Consider the following 14,058-nt stretch of genomic DNA (forward strand, 5'->3'; position numbering starts at 1 on the left):
TTATCCATTGCCATCCCTAGTAGCACTGTGCATATATATATGACAATAGAAAAAAATCTACATAACCTCTTAAAATACTTCATCCCAAACTATAAAATCAGATACAAATATTCTACCTCCTGAACTTTCAAACCGATTAAATAACCCCCTATAGTGGTTTTAGATGGTGATTTTATCTTTTTCTTTTTTATTTATTTCCGTTGAATCTTTGAAAAATCATAATAAATCACAAAAAATTATAAAATGAAAAATTCAAATATTTTTTTAACTAATGTTCCACTCACGTCACAATACACTCACGTCACACCTAATGTTCCAATCCAAACATGCCAAAAAAGAAAAATAAAAACCAGCCAAACAGGCCATCGTTACATGAGTGTCTAACTGTCTATCAAATCAAATTAATAGAATCCCTTCCCTTTTCAGACAAAAATGTTATATCTCTATACTATTTTATGAGTGATCTAATATTTTTTTTGAATATCATGAATGTTAGTAATTTTTACAAATTTAGTTGAATTTAAGATTATTTGCACTTTTTAAATGTAGAGAGCAATTATAATGTTTCGTGATTTAGAAATTTTTATTATAGAAGTGCCCGTTGACAGTGGACTGCTGAAACGGCTTCTAGAAGGGAAGGGATCGTCTAGTACGTGGCGTCAGTGGTCTGACGCCCAAACGGCCAGATCGTCGTTGCCGAAAAAGCGCTCACGGCGCACCGAAAGCGCGGCCTGACGACTGACGAGACGAGACGAGACTTGATTGAGACTTTGGCAGCTTTCCTTCCGTCTGAAGTCTCCTCGCTCCTCGGTGCGGAAGTCTCGGTGTGCACGGGTCGGCGCCTCGGGTCGGCGGGTGTCAAGTGCAACAGGGCAGCCCCAGCCCAAGCGCCGCCCCTCCATGCTTTCCTCTTCATCCCTCCCAATCGCTCCGCCGAAACCTCACCAGCGACCAGTCCCCACCACCATGGATGGCTCCGCCTCCCCCTCCGCCGCCGCGGTCGAGACTGATACGCAGGGAGGAGAAGCTCCGTCCAAAGCCAAGCGAGGCAACGGTACGATCAACGGAAACTGATGCCGCACCTCACTCTGCTTCAGACTGTACTAGTAGTACCTTAGTTAGCTAGTGTTTACTCTTCCCTACATGAAAACGATGTCCTTCCTGAGATCTATAGTTACTGTGCTTTTTTTATAAGGATATTTGTAGTTCCCTTTTGAAAAACCCTGTTGTGATTATTACTGATTACCACTGCTGTTGTAACAATTTCATGACTGCTTCGGTTTCACCATAAGTTACTTGATTTGTTGTAGGAATTGTCATTAAAGCTCTTGCCAGTAGCTTTTCAAAAAAATAATAATTATTATGAACTAGGTGTAAGGACTGCTGTTACAGTTCAAGCTTTCAACTAAATTGAACCTCACCCGTTCGAAACTGGTGTCATTATTTTGCTTAGTGTCAAGCATCTGCTTAATGTTAGATTTGTGATAACGATGCCTGCCATGCCTTATTCAGCCGAGGAGAAATATCAACATGGACAGCCGGTTTACTTTCCAGAGGAACTAGTGGACAATTGGGTTTCTTTTTCTCGTCATGGCTTGTATTATTGCTACAGCATCAACATCTCGTTGCAAGGGTCTTGCAACACAGCTGCTGATCCGACCAACATAATTTTAGCTGTCAAATGTGACATGGGACCTGACTTTTTTTGGCACTCTTTTAACTCGGGTGGTATTGGAATTACCATTAAGTACTTGTGCAAGATCCATCTGAATCAAGAACAGGTAAATATGGAGTAATGTTATCTTTTTTCTTAATCTCAGGTTCCTGTTTTTAGTTTCTTTTATCAATATGTTAGTATTTTAAGTGTGAGAGATCTTCTGCATTAATGTTGTGTACAACATTTTTGCTTCTTCAGGTAATTTTTGCTAGAAGATTCCAGACAACGGTTCTTTCTTTGCTCATTAACAGTGACCATTTGGAGGTCAGTGATGCCATAAAATACTTCCATGAACTGCAAGTAGATGTGGGGGTTGTCTATCTACTTCTGCCCACAGTGTATGGCAAAATCGATTGGTGCGGTATCAAGTTCTCAACTTCATCAGTATATGATGATGTGACTGATAAAAATACTAGACATTCCCATTCTTGTAAAGATGCTGATATACTGCAGACAATGGATGGTCCTTGCTGCAGATGCATACTTCAGAATTCTGTTGTCTATGCCCCTTGTGATAAAAAAATTTATAATATTACAGAACTTGACTTAAATGCAAACCAACCTCTGGATTTGAACAATAGGAGTGCTGTTAGCTGCAAAAGGTATTAAAGATTAGATTTATGTTTGTCCTTACATTTGTTATGTGCTCCTCTGAACGGTAGAATTTACATCCAAAAACGGTATTCTTTTTGTATGCTCCGGATATGGCCTACATTTGACCTCTGAAAGCAAACCACTCTTGGTCGCCAGTGGATTATTCACAGTGCAAAACTTTCTCTACAAATGCTACGAAAAAAGAAAAGGTTGTTTTCTGTTAACAGTACTGAAATTTTTGCCTCTTGATATCTTGTTCTAACAGCATGTATAAATTCAACTACTTTACGATGCTTAGTACTCCCCCATTTATTTTTATAAGGTGGGCACGAATTTTAAGATTCAAACCTTGTAATTTACAATCCGCAATTGGGCTTACAAGATGTAAACTCCATTATACAAAAGTGATATCGTTGAATTAGTATTTGAAAAAACTACTTATGGTTATAATTTTGTTGCTAGAAACATTGTAGTATAAGAGGCAATATAGGTCAAAGTATAACTTTGGAAACCACACCTAGGTAAACCGCACCTTATATTGAAAAATGGAGAGAGTAATTAGTAAAGCAAATTCCATGCATAGGAAAAGGTTTGCAATGTAATTTTCCACTCCCAAAAGACAGAGAGAATGAGGTTAATTAGAAGTTAGAGCTGTAGCCTGTGATCCTACTGCTGTTAATAGGCTATGTATGATGTTAACTTATCTTTTTTTCCTTTCTTCAGAACCTAGGAGTGTTAAGTTGCTGCCACCTGGACTCTGCAGAGTAGTCATGGCACCAGTGTCAGCAAATACTTTGTTCAGCTTCTCATTTGTACCTTCCATAATGTACCGTATCCAGTGTCTGCTTCTTTCTGCAAAGTTGAAAGTCCAGTTGGGCCCAAGAATGCAACAGTTCAACATAACGGCTATGAAGGTTCTCTTTTTCTCAGCAGTTATTTACTCCACTAATAGCTGTAGTAGATGACTAGATACTAAGCTGATGAGCTTACAAGCTACAAACGTATTTCAGTTGCTCTTATTTTGAGAATAAAGAAGGCTTGCCAATTGGCAATGTTCATGCATTACTTTACTAGACCTAAAGAACAGCAGTTTTTTTTGGATAAATAAATAGACGGCTTGCTTGTACTATGCTTCATTTGTAAACTAATAGCAACATGCTACTAACATTACGGTTTATTCCTTGGCTGATGCTTAAACTATTTCGTTTCGCTATGAATTTGAAGTTAGCAAGATGCATCATTCGCAGATTCTGGAAGCGCTTACAACAAAGGAATGCCAGGAGAAATTTTCACTGGAATCATTAGAAACACTTGGAGATTCTTTCCTTAAGTATGTTACAGGCCAAGATCTTTTTAGCAAATACACATATAGAGAGGACATGCTAACCTCTATGAGAGGAGAAAAGGTCTCCAACCCAGCTCTATGCCAGCTAGCCTGCAAAAGCGAAATTGTGGTACTGAAAGTTTTCTGATCTGCTTTGCATGACTTTTTTCAACTTAGTACTGAAGTGTAATAGTTGGTTGAACTTTCTGAATGAAGTAGTTTGTGATTAAAATTGAACACTTACCATAGCCAAGGAGTCCTGAGTTTGGAACCTGGTTTGTTGCTTTATTTAATCAAAGAAGTCCAAATATCTCCCCCCTAAGTTTGGCCTATGTCCAGAGAACCCCTATACTAACATTTTGTTCGATTTACTCCCCCAACTACTACAGTTGGCCCAGTTTACCCTTTAACAAGGTTTTTTTTTTGTTTCTCCACGAACAAGGTAAGTCTAATTCAAATTTTGTGAGATGATAGCTTACATCATGTTTTATATTACAAGATATATATGACGAATTTTTCATTGTTATGCTTCGTACAATTTTATATCTCTAGTATTATTTTTTTACTAAATGTCCAAACCTATCAAAATAATGATGAAAATTTTTTATGTATTTTTTAACATAAATTATGATGTCATCTATCACTTCACAAAAATTGAAATTTAGACTCAACTTGTACGCAGAGGGAAAAAAAATCTTGTTATGGGGTAAATTGGACCAACTGAAATTGCTGGGGGAGTAAATTGAACCAAACATGGGTTTAGGGTTATTCATAGGTCGGACTTGAGGGGAATAATTTGGACGTTTTCCTTTAATTCAATTCAAAAATAAAAGAATTATGTTCACTTTAAGTCATATTCCTAGTGATGAATGTTCACATTGTGGTTGAAATGACCTTGTCTAGAGCGGTCTTTTCATGGAAATGTTGCAGGAACTGTTATGCTTTCTGCAAAATTTCTGTGCTGCAAACAAGCATGCCAGCTAAAATCATTTTGTGAGCAGCATTTTCATGAGAGTCCTACTGGATATGTAGATTTTGTTTTTTTGTACATTACTTTGTTCTGAGTTTTAAAGATGTTTTTTTGATAATCCTGTTATCCACAATTTTTAACCATGTTATGCAATGAAACGCGGCCAAATGGACCAAAATTTCCCACCATTATCCACAAATTACTCTACTCTTTGTAAGTACAGAGATAGAATCATTTTAGTTACTTTATCATCTCCTCAGCACTTAAATTAATTTATATGTTTACTTTCAGGTCTATATGACATTAATAGATTTTTTTTCCTTGTTTGGCAGGGATACATTCGAGGTGAATTGTTTAGCCCAAAAAAATGGACCATTCCAGGGCTCGGTTATGACACACGTGGTAACAACAAAGTTTTGTTCCGAACAACCAATGATATGTACAGTCTGGATGAAATACCCATAAAAAGTAAGAGAATTGCTGATACAGTTGAAGCCTTGACTGGGGCCTACCTCAGTGCTTGTGGTGAACTGGCAGCAGTTCATTTCATCAAATCACTAGGAATGGATGTAGAACTGCATAGTAAAATGCAAGTTGAAAGGATTGTTTCAACAAAATCTGAGGAGTTCATTGACGTGGAAAGCTTGCAGACAATCATCGGTTATGTGTTTGATGACAGTTCACTGTTAATAGAAGCATTGACACATAGTTCCTACAATACTGCTGGTATTACAACTTGCAATGAGGTTAATTTCAATGACTTAATGCACTTTGATCTTCAGTAGCAATCGTTTATTTGATTGCAAACAATTCTTTTTCAAAGTTAACAATGTTTTTGCAGTTGAGTAGTCTGCAGCATTGAGATGGGTAGTTCAATAGTTTTTCAGTTAATCCAAAGGGCGTGAATATGTAACATAAAGACTAACCCAAGCCATGGAATGGACTACTAACTTTTAATACAATGAAAAATTGTTCTCCTGCGTGTTTGAGGGGGGAAAATAATGTTTTGCAGTTCTTTGGTGCACCCTTGACATGCAAGAACATAGACAAAATTATCTGTGCAGAATTACTAAAGGTGGCTAAATAATACCAACAGCAATTGAGTCTAAAAATCTACCAATAGGATAGAATCAGAGAAGTACAAGGAAATGTGTGAAATATAATTTATTATTGTATTATCCTTTCATTAACTTCTTTTAACACAAATGGTATTTTACCCCAGATGACTTTTTATGGGTGAACTTAACAAGTTTGTGCTCATGTGCAGAGGCTTGAATTTCTTGGAGATGCTGTATTGGACTACATCTTAACTGATTACTTTTACAGAAAGTACTACCCCAAGTGTACACCAGCACTATTGACAAATCTACGAAAAGCTTCTGTGAACAACTGGTGCTATGCACATGCAGCTGTTAAAGCAGGGTTACACAAGCATATTCTCCATTCCTCATCAAAACAGATGATTAAAGATCTTGAGAGTTCAGGGCCGTTTTCAGGCCCATCACATGGTTGGGAACCTGGCATTGGTCTACCTGAGGTGTGTCTTTTTGAATGATCAGTTTTTCTAGGTTTCTTTAAAACACATGTTCCATGCATTGCTAGGCCCATGAAAACACATGTGCCCCTTTTTTTGTTTGCATTGAACACATATACTTACCGTATTTTATATGGTTTTCTGTTTCATGTTTCTTGGATAAATTAGTTATTAGCTATAGATGTATGACTGAAACTGGCTGGCTTTCATTAGTCTTTGTTCTCTCGTACAGTATTATCATGTCTCATGGCAGACAACTGCGGCTCTGCCAGTAACAAGGCAGATGGTTATGTACGGCTGAGGATGAATCTGGTTTAACATTTTTTTTTCTCGAAAAATCTGGTTTAACATTTGAAATAGCAGCGTGAAATACGGATTAACCACACGCATGGCTTGGCTTCACCTGGTTTCCGCCTTTCTTTGTTTCTCAATAGGTGCTAATGTGCTACTGTATATTCTATTTACTCTTCTGATCTTTTTTTCCCCATTTTCTTGGGTAACATGGGTCTGTTGCTTGTTGCGAAAATAAAACACAGGATCTCGCAGATTTATTTGAAGCAATAGCTGGTGCAATTTACGTCGACAGCGGGAATGACAAGGAGGCTGTCTGGAGAGCCATGAGGCGGCTACTGGTACCTCTTGCCACCCCGGAGACCATTTTGCTTGACCCAGTGTCGGAGCTCAAAGAACTATGCGAGCACAAAAACTACCCTGAGCCATGGTACTCTCCAACTCGTGACGATGCAGCTGGAGTGACAAGGGTGGTTGCAAAGGTGAAGGCTGCGGGGAGAGAATACTCTGACACTGGAGAAGGCCCCAACCAGGATGTGGCGGAAGTTTTCGCTGCAAAGGCTCTGCTCAAGAAACTGAAGGCCGCAGCAAGAGGATGAAGCTTGGACCTGGAGCACAGGGCGTTAGAATGTTTTACGCACTTGATAGCTGTTTTCGCGGAGGATCAAGTCGGTCGCTTGGTTACCAGCTTGTATGTAAGACTGGTTAAAGGTTTGAGCGCTGCCTCTGGTTTCACAGTTGTGAGAAACTTTTACTGGTGTTGACTGCTGAGTCTATGTTTATGCTAGACTGTGCCTCCACCAATTAGATAGAGTATGTTTTCTTTTTGTGATCGTGCCGTGGCACGTTTTTCATCGAGTAGGAGTAGAATAGTTTGTTACAATGCCATGTGGTTACGGTAATCCGTTGATGACCGAAACACACCACCAACACCTCTCGCACGCGGTTATGATTACAGAGTAAACTCTTTTGCGACTAACGTTATACGAACAGCCCTGTGGCCGATCAAGTTAAAGCAGCGAGCCGAGTGCCCGGTCGCTCCTGTGAGGAATTCCCTAATGACATTGACATTACGACGTGTGCGACCCATTAAGTCCTGCATTTCACACTTGTTTAGATGTAAAAAGTTTTTTAATTTCACTACCGTAGCACTTTCATTTGTGGTAAATATTGTCCAATCATGAACTAACTGGGATCAAAAGATTCGTCTCGCGATTTATAGGTAATCTGTGTAATTAGTTTTTGTTTTTATCTATATTTAATGCTTCATGTATATGCCCATAATATTCGATGTGACACGAAATTTTGAAAAAGAATTTGATTTTTAGGGTGAACTAAACAAGGCCTGCCCATATGAGTGATGCGAGGCTGACACAGCTCCTGAAATAATTTTTTATTCATTTCAGCACCCATACATGTATGGCCCTAGTTCCCGAGAAATTTTGTAAAATTTTTTAGGTTCTTTGTTACATGGAATCTATGGTACATGCATGGAACATTAAATATAAATTAAAAAATAATTAATTGTACAATTTGTTTGAAAATTGCAAGACGAATTTTTTGAGCCTAGTTAGTTCATGATTGGATAATATTTGTCAAATAAAAATGAAAGTGTCACAACGTCCATTTTGCAAAAAAAAAAATACAACTAAACAAGACCTAGGCCCAAAATTTTTTTGCAAAATGCTACTGTAGCGAGGGCCTGGCCATCATGTCGAACAGATGCACGTCTATGGAAGTTGACTTTCGTTTTTATTTAACAAACATTATTCAATCATGAAGTAACTAGACTTAAAAGATTAGTCTCGCGATTTTACAGGCAAACTGTGCAATTAGTTTTTTATTTTTATTTATATTTAATGCTCTATACATATGCCGCAAGATTCAATATGATGGGAAAACTTGAAAAGTTTTTGGTTTTTATGTGAACTAAACGAGGCATGAATCAGTCTGATTTACGTATGGCCTGGTTTAGTTCACCCTCAAAATAAAAAAATAAGATTCCACATCACATCGAATTTTACGGTACATTAAATATAGATAAAAATAACTAATAATTATATAGTTTGTCTGTAATTCGCGAGCCGAATCTTTTGAGTCTAGTTAGTTCATAGTTAGACAACAATTATCAAATACAAACAAAAGGCTATAGTGTCAAAATTCAAAAAAATTCGGATCTAAACAAGACATATGTACCCTTGTGCAAAATGTACTATTCTGCTCCATCTTTTACTTCACTTTCAATTTTGCTAGACAAACATATAACTTCACTTTCCTTAAAGTTGGATGATGGCCATCCTATACATCTACAGATTTTTGTGGCTACTGAAAGCCCTAGTTTAGTTTTGGATAATTGATGAAACCCTAGTACTAACCTCTATACTAAGTGTGTAGAGTTAATAAGGTTGGTACATGTCAAGTGATAGAGCAAGAGATGATCATGGTGATAATCGTAATGACTACAAGGTGATCAAGTGCTCAACTTGGAAAAGAAGAAAGAGAAAAACAAAACCCTATGGAGATCAAGGCAGAGGTATTGCTTAGGGTTTCGATTTTGGTGATCAAGACACCATAGAAAGGTGTGATCACACTTAGGATAGATAGTTGTACTATAAAGAGAGGAATTCTTTGGCTAAGCGGTTATCGAGTGCCACTAGGGTCGTTGTTCATGTACATGCATTTAGAACCTAGTGAGCTAACTCAACTCTTTCGAAGAAAATGATTGTGAAAATGCTAATACACTTGCACTTGTTGGTACACACTTGATTGTGTTGGCACACTTTAAGAAGGAGGTGAAAAGTTTCTTTTATGCCGGTAGAAAGTTTCTTGTATGCCGGTGGAAAGTTTCTTGTATGCGGGTGGAAAGTTTCTTGAATGTCGGTGGAAAGTTCCTTATGCGCCATTAGAAAGTTGGAAAGTTTCTTGTATGCTGGTGGAAAGTTTATTGTGCGTCAGTAGAAAGTTTCTCACTGAAAACTCCCACCATGCGCAGGCACCGAACGCTGCCTCGGAGCATCCGGTGCGCTCTCGGTTGCTGGCACAGGTGAAAGCTGAGTACCGAACGCTCAACATCGGACGGGGGCCGGACGCTCAGCATCGGACGGGGTCAGACGCTGTTCGCGCGTCCGGTGCCCCTGCGGTTTTGTAGTGTTCTCTGAGTAAGCGTCCAGTGCTGACTTGGCGCGTCCGGTGGTCACGTCCGGTGATCCTGCTTTTTTTACAAACCTCTCTGCGTACGTGACCGGTGTGCACTGGACGCGTCCGGTGTACCATGTTAGGTGGTTCGAATATTATTGTTAGAGCTTGACGCGCGAGATTCAAGTAGAGGACACGTGGTTGTTTCTGGAGCACCGGACGCTATGTTCCAGCGTCCGGTGGTCCCATTTTCTGCCCAGTGAAAGAGCCGACAACTCTATTTGCTTGAGGGGCTTATAAATACGTGTTGGCCGACTTGGGGCTCACCCTCTTGGCATTCTAGCATACTTGATATCCTTGTGAGCATAAACAAACACCTCCCACTCATCTCTTTCATAGATTAACCATTCTTGTGAGATTTGGAGTGATTCAAAGTGCATTTGCTCGAGTGATTGCATCTAGTGGCACTTGGGGATCGATTTGGCTGCGGTTTTCTTGTTATTGGTGGTTGCCGCCACCTAGACGTCTTGGAGCAGCGGAGGAGCATTGGCACGAGTTGGTGATTGTTCGTGGCCATCTCCCAGTGATTGTGAGGGGTCTTGTACCTTTCCCGACGGAGAGCCGAAAGGTAACTCTAGTGAATTGCTCGTGCCATTGACTTACCTCACTTGTGGGTCGGTTCTTGCGGTGTCCTAGTGAGGACGAGGTTTGTGCTACACCTCTTAGCCGACGAATCACCAAGTGTTGGTCGACACAACGGGGATGTAGCGTGTCGGTAAGCACGTGAGCCTCGGAAGAAAATTTGGTGTCTCAATTGTGTTTGATTGACATTCTCCCGGTGCTTGATTGTTCATATATTGGTGATTGATTCATCCCCTACACGGCGGTATAAATATCTCACCCTCTCCGTTTACTTACCGTAAAATATTGTAACTAGTTTAGTTGCTAGTCTTGCTTTTTGTAGTATAGTTCACTAGTGTAGCTTGTAGTGACATAGCTCTGGTGTGCCTAGTGATTATAGTAACTATAATTGTTGGTTAGGTGGCTTGCAAACACCCCGTTAGAGCTAGAGAAAAAGCTTCGCTTTGTTATCTACTAATCTCTTGTTTTAGTGAGTTTGTAGAATTCTTAAATATGCTATTCACCCCTTTCTAGCCATATTAGGACCTTTCAGCTACACATAAAACAATATTTTTCTTTCACAATAAATCAAACATAAGTAGTATCATTTTTTCAGTCATCCGAATAGGTGTCAGTGTCAAAATGAAATGAAATGGGGCATAGCCAAGTACGTAGTAAGGTAAGAATTTGGCCCATTACTTAGGCCTTGTTTAGATTCAAAAAAAATTTAGATTTTGATACTGTAGCACTTTCGTTTTAATGTGACAAACATTGTCCAATTATGAAGTAACTAGGCTTAAAAGATTTGTCTCGCGATTTAAAAGCAAACTGTGCAATTAGTTTTTATTTTCATCTATATTTAATGTTCTAAGCATATGCCGCAAGATTCGACGTGACGGGGAATCTTGAAAAGTTTTTGATTTTTGGGTGAACTAAACAAGGCCTTAATTAATTATAATGAGTTAATATTCGAATCATTTCATCCTAGATTTTTTTATTAAAGCAAATGATAAAATATTAATATGCTTTGGCACGACACAAAAAGTGAACTAAGGGGCATTATATATCAACATAGCACATTCTCATCTATAATTCCACTTTTATAGAAAGGAAAACCGAAAGAGCATGTCTGAGTTGCTTTGCATCAAGCTATTCTGTTATAATATTGTACAAGCCTATTAAAAAAACCTAAAATGAGGGGGCGGAACTAGTCATCACTGAAAGTGATGCTTGCTGATTTATTATAAGAGAAAAAAATCGTTAGCTGACAGAAAAAGTACGACTTATAAGATAAACAAATAGAGACTATATTGGATCTAGTTGCGAGCGCACCCACTAAAAGTAGTTGTTTCACTACTCCTAGTTTATTTTGAGAAGAGAGAGAAAGGAGCTAGAGCCAAAGCCATTTGAAGCTCTACCAAACAAGGTCACCATGCATATAAATAGCCTCATGGCACAAATCTATGAACGAGTACAAGACAAGCACACATTTCCAACATGCTACGATTTCTCTTGGAAACCTTTAAAATTGTAAAACAATGATGACTATATGAGAAAAAGCTATACATTTGAGACCGTATTCTTTCCATTCCAAATTAATAGAGGGTGTATGAAGCTTGTGTGATATAAAAACCAAAGATCAATGTTTGTGTGAGTGTTCATGTTCTGGATGAGTTAGGCCCCATTGGGATTGGAGAAACGTTTCAATTTTTTACGAGAATCACTAGAATCACCTCCAAGGCTCCAAATGGTCTTTTCAGCAAGTGATTTGAAATCAACCCCTCTTAATGAAATACACGTGAAGTCGTGTTCTAGAAAAAAAGATTTGAAATCAAAACGTTTCACCATTTCTACGTAAACATGTGAAATGGCTGGAGGCGTTTCACACAGATTCTCATCTCATTGCTTCTTACTTTTTTGGTATATTTTTCAGTTAATTATTTTTTAGTGCAACAAGTTAAAATGGTTTTTATTTAAGTTGTTCTCCATCCACCAAAAAAGATTTTTTTTATGATTTTTTAAATTAGAATCCAGATTGTCAGTCAAACGATTTTATAAAATGATTCTGTTTCATTATGAGAAACATTTTTTAAAAAAATATAAATCTAAAATGTTTTTATGATAATCTAAAGGCCTACCAAATGGATCCTTGCTATTTATTGTTTCGGTTGGACCGCCGACCGCTCCATCATCAAGCAACGCCAGCCATCTTACCAAGCTTGTTCCGGAAGTATCTGCACTCGGATTTGTTTTTTTTGGGCGATTAAGTCTGTTCTTATCTACCGAATATATTAATCATTCAATAGCATTTCTCTTACAACATAAAACAATACTTTCAGGGATCAGGCTCAATCTGAACTCGGGTCTCGCCCGCCCCTGCCGTCCCAGACTTCCAGTGGAGAGTGTGGACCATTCAGAGTTCAGATCCAAGCTTGTTCGACAAGTAATGCCCACTTTTCCAAAAGTTTTCTTTTCACATCAAATTTTTAAATACATATTAAAATATTGAATATAAATAAAAAATAACTAATTATATATTTTATATGTAATTTGTGAGATAAATATTTTGAACCTAATTAATTTAATTAACAAATAAAACGAAAAATATTTATAGTACTAAATCCAAAGTTCAGATGAGTGTGGACAATATGCTTTGTGAGACGAATAGTGGGATTGGGTTGTTTTCAGATGCAGTGAGCAGGACCTTGCTGGCAGTTGGCTTTTCATAATCGTGCGCTCTACTTTCTAAAGCGCCTTTGAACGAACACAATAAATATTATGTACGGTTTCGGTTAACTTTTGGCATCTTTTTTGGTTTCGTGTTGGTTTCTGCCCTTGCCGTTTTCAAAGAAAAGGAATTATTCGCTTAGAAACGACCTTGAAATTTCAAGATTGTTCCGCCCACTCAGTTCACGGTAGGGATGAAAACGATAACAAATGATCGATAGAAGTCTGAATTTACTTTCATTTTCATATTTTTGTGTAAAAATGAAATTGATACAACATTGACGAAAACAAATACAGTATCGATATTCTGATAATTTTGAAAACAATAGTAGTCGATAAAAAAAATACACAATAACTATCGGAATTCATAAAAACAATGTCCTCTTTTGGCCCCAACGGCGGTTCGGAAAGGGTGCTCTACTTAACTGTAGTGCACTTACTAAGAGTATTTATTTATTTATCCACTTGTATCATTGTACGTTATATTGTTTAGTTTCTCCCTACCACATTAGATATTTGAACACATGCATGAAGTATTAAAATAGACTAAAAAATGATTAATTGCATACATTGTGGCTAATTTGTGGGACTAATTTTAAGCCTAATTAATTCATGTGTTTGACAATATGATGCTATAGTAAATATGTTGCTAATGACGAACTTCGTCTCGCTAATTACTAATAATTTTTGTAATTTATTTTATTATTACTATCCGAACATCTGATATGACACCTGGTGTGACACCCTTAAACTTTAGCCTCTAAATTTAAACACACTAAATGTTTGAAATGATTACATGCATTGGTGTTCCTGATTTGAACTATCGGTTTTTGATCATCATTATATATCGAGGTGTTCCATTTCTGATTTATCGACATAACTGTTTTTGTTTTCTCGACTGGCATTTTTTATTCCAAAATAAAAATATGGGATCAACAGTTGTTTTTTTTTGCCCCTGACGTTTGACATGATTTTCATCATCATTATTTAAGACAGACAGACCAGTACTCCTACTTCCGAAGGAGCACGAGCGTGGTTGTTGCCCCCACCACTTCATGCCTTCGTCGTGGTCTCGTGGAACATTGGAAATTTTGAAAGGCAGAAAACCAAGCGCACAAAAGGGATCGAATCTCCAGGCCCACCCA

At 38.0% G+C, this 14,058-nt stretch overlaps 1 protein-coding gene across 4 annotated transcripts; it reads left to right on the plus strand.

The window, feature by feature from the left end:
* Positions 725-7,257, plus strand: LOC8064552 (endoribonuclease Dicer homolog 2a). Of its 4 annotated transcripts, XR_002449023.1 has the most exons (10): positions 725-1,054; positions 1,513-1,781; positions 1,916-2,319; positions 2,420-2,520; positions 3,035-3,225; positions 3,559-3,765; positions 4,938-5,351; positions 5,873-6,142; positions 6,372-6,573; positions 6,676-6,817. XR_002449023.1 is itself a non-coding variant. In XM_002464244.2 (9 exons), exons 1-9 carry the CDS (start codon positions 901-903, stop codon positions 7,027-7,029), a joined length of 2,364 nt encoding a protein of 787 aa, XP_002464289.2. In that variant the 5' UTR covers positions 731-900; the 3' UTR covers positions 7,030-7,257. The 4 variants fall into 4 exon arrangements, 3 of the variants coding, with proteins under 3 accessions (XP_021306461.1, XP_002464289.2, XP_021306460.1); XM_002464244.2 differs by lacking the exon at positions 6,372-6,573 and having other exon boundaries at positions 731-1,054; positions 6,676-7,257; XM_021450785.1 differs by lacking the exon at positions 6,372-6,573 and having other exon boundaries at positions 732-1,054; positions 2,447-2,520; positions 6,676-7,257.

This window comes from Sorghum bicolor, chromosome 1 (genome assembly GCF_000003195.3).
Source record: "Sorghum bicolor cultivar BTx623 chromosome 1, Sorghum_bicolor_NCBIv3, whole genome shotgun sequence".
NCBI lineage: Eukaryota > Viridiplantae > Streptophyta > Magnoliopsida > Poales > Poaceae > Sorghum > Sorghum bicolor.

Coding starts and splice junctions, on each gene's coding strand:
- LOC8064552 (XM_002464244.2), top strand. CDS start 901: ATGCTTTCCTCTTCATCCCTCCCAATCGCTCCGCCGAAACCTCACCAG. Junction 1,782..1,915: donor TCCATCTGAATCAAGAACAG/GTAAATATGGAG, acceptor TTGCTTCTTCAG/GTAATTTTTGCTAGAAGATT. Junction 2,521..3,034: donor ATGCTACGAAAAAAGAAAAG/GTTGTTTTCTGT, acceptor TCCTTTCTTCAG/AACCTAGGAGTGTTAAGTTG.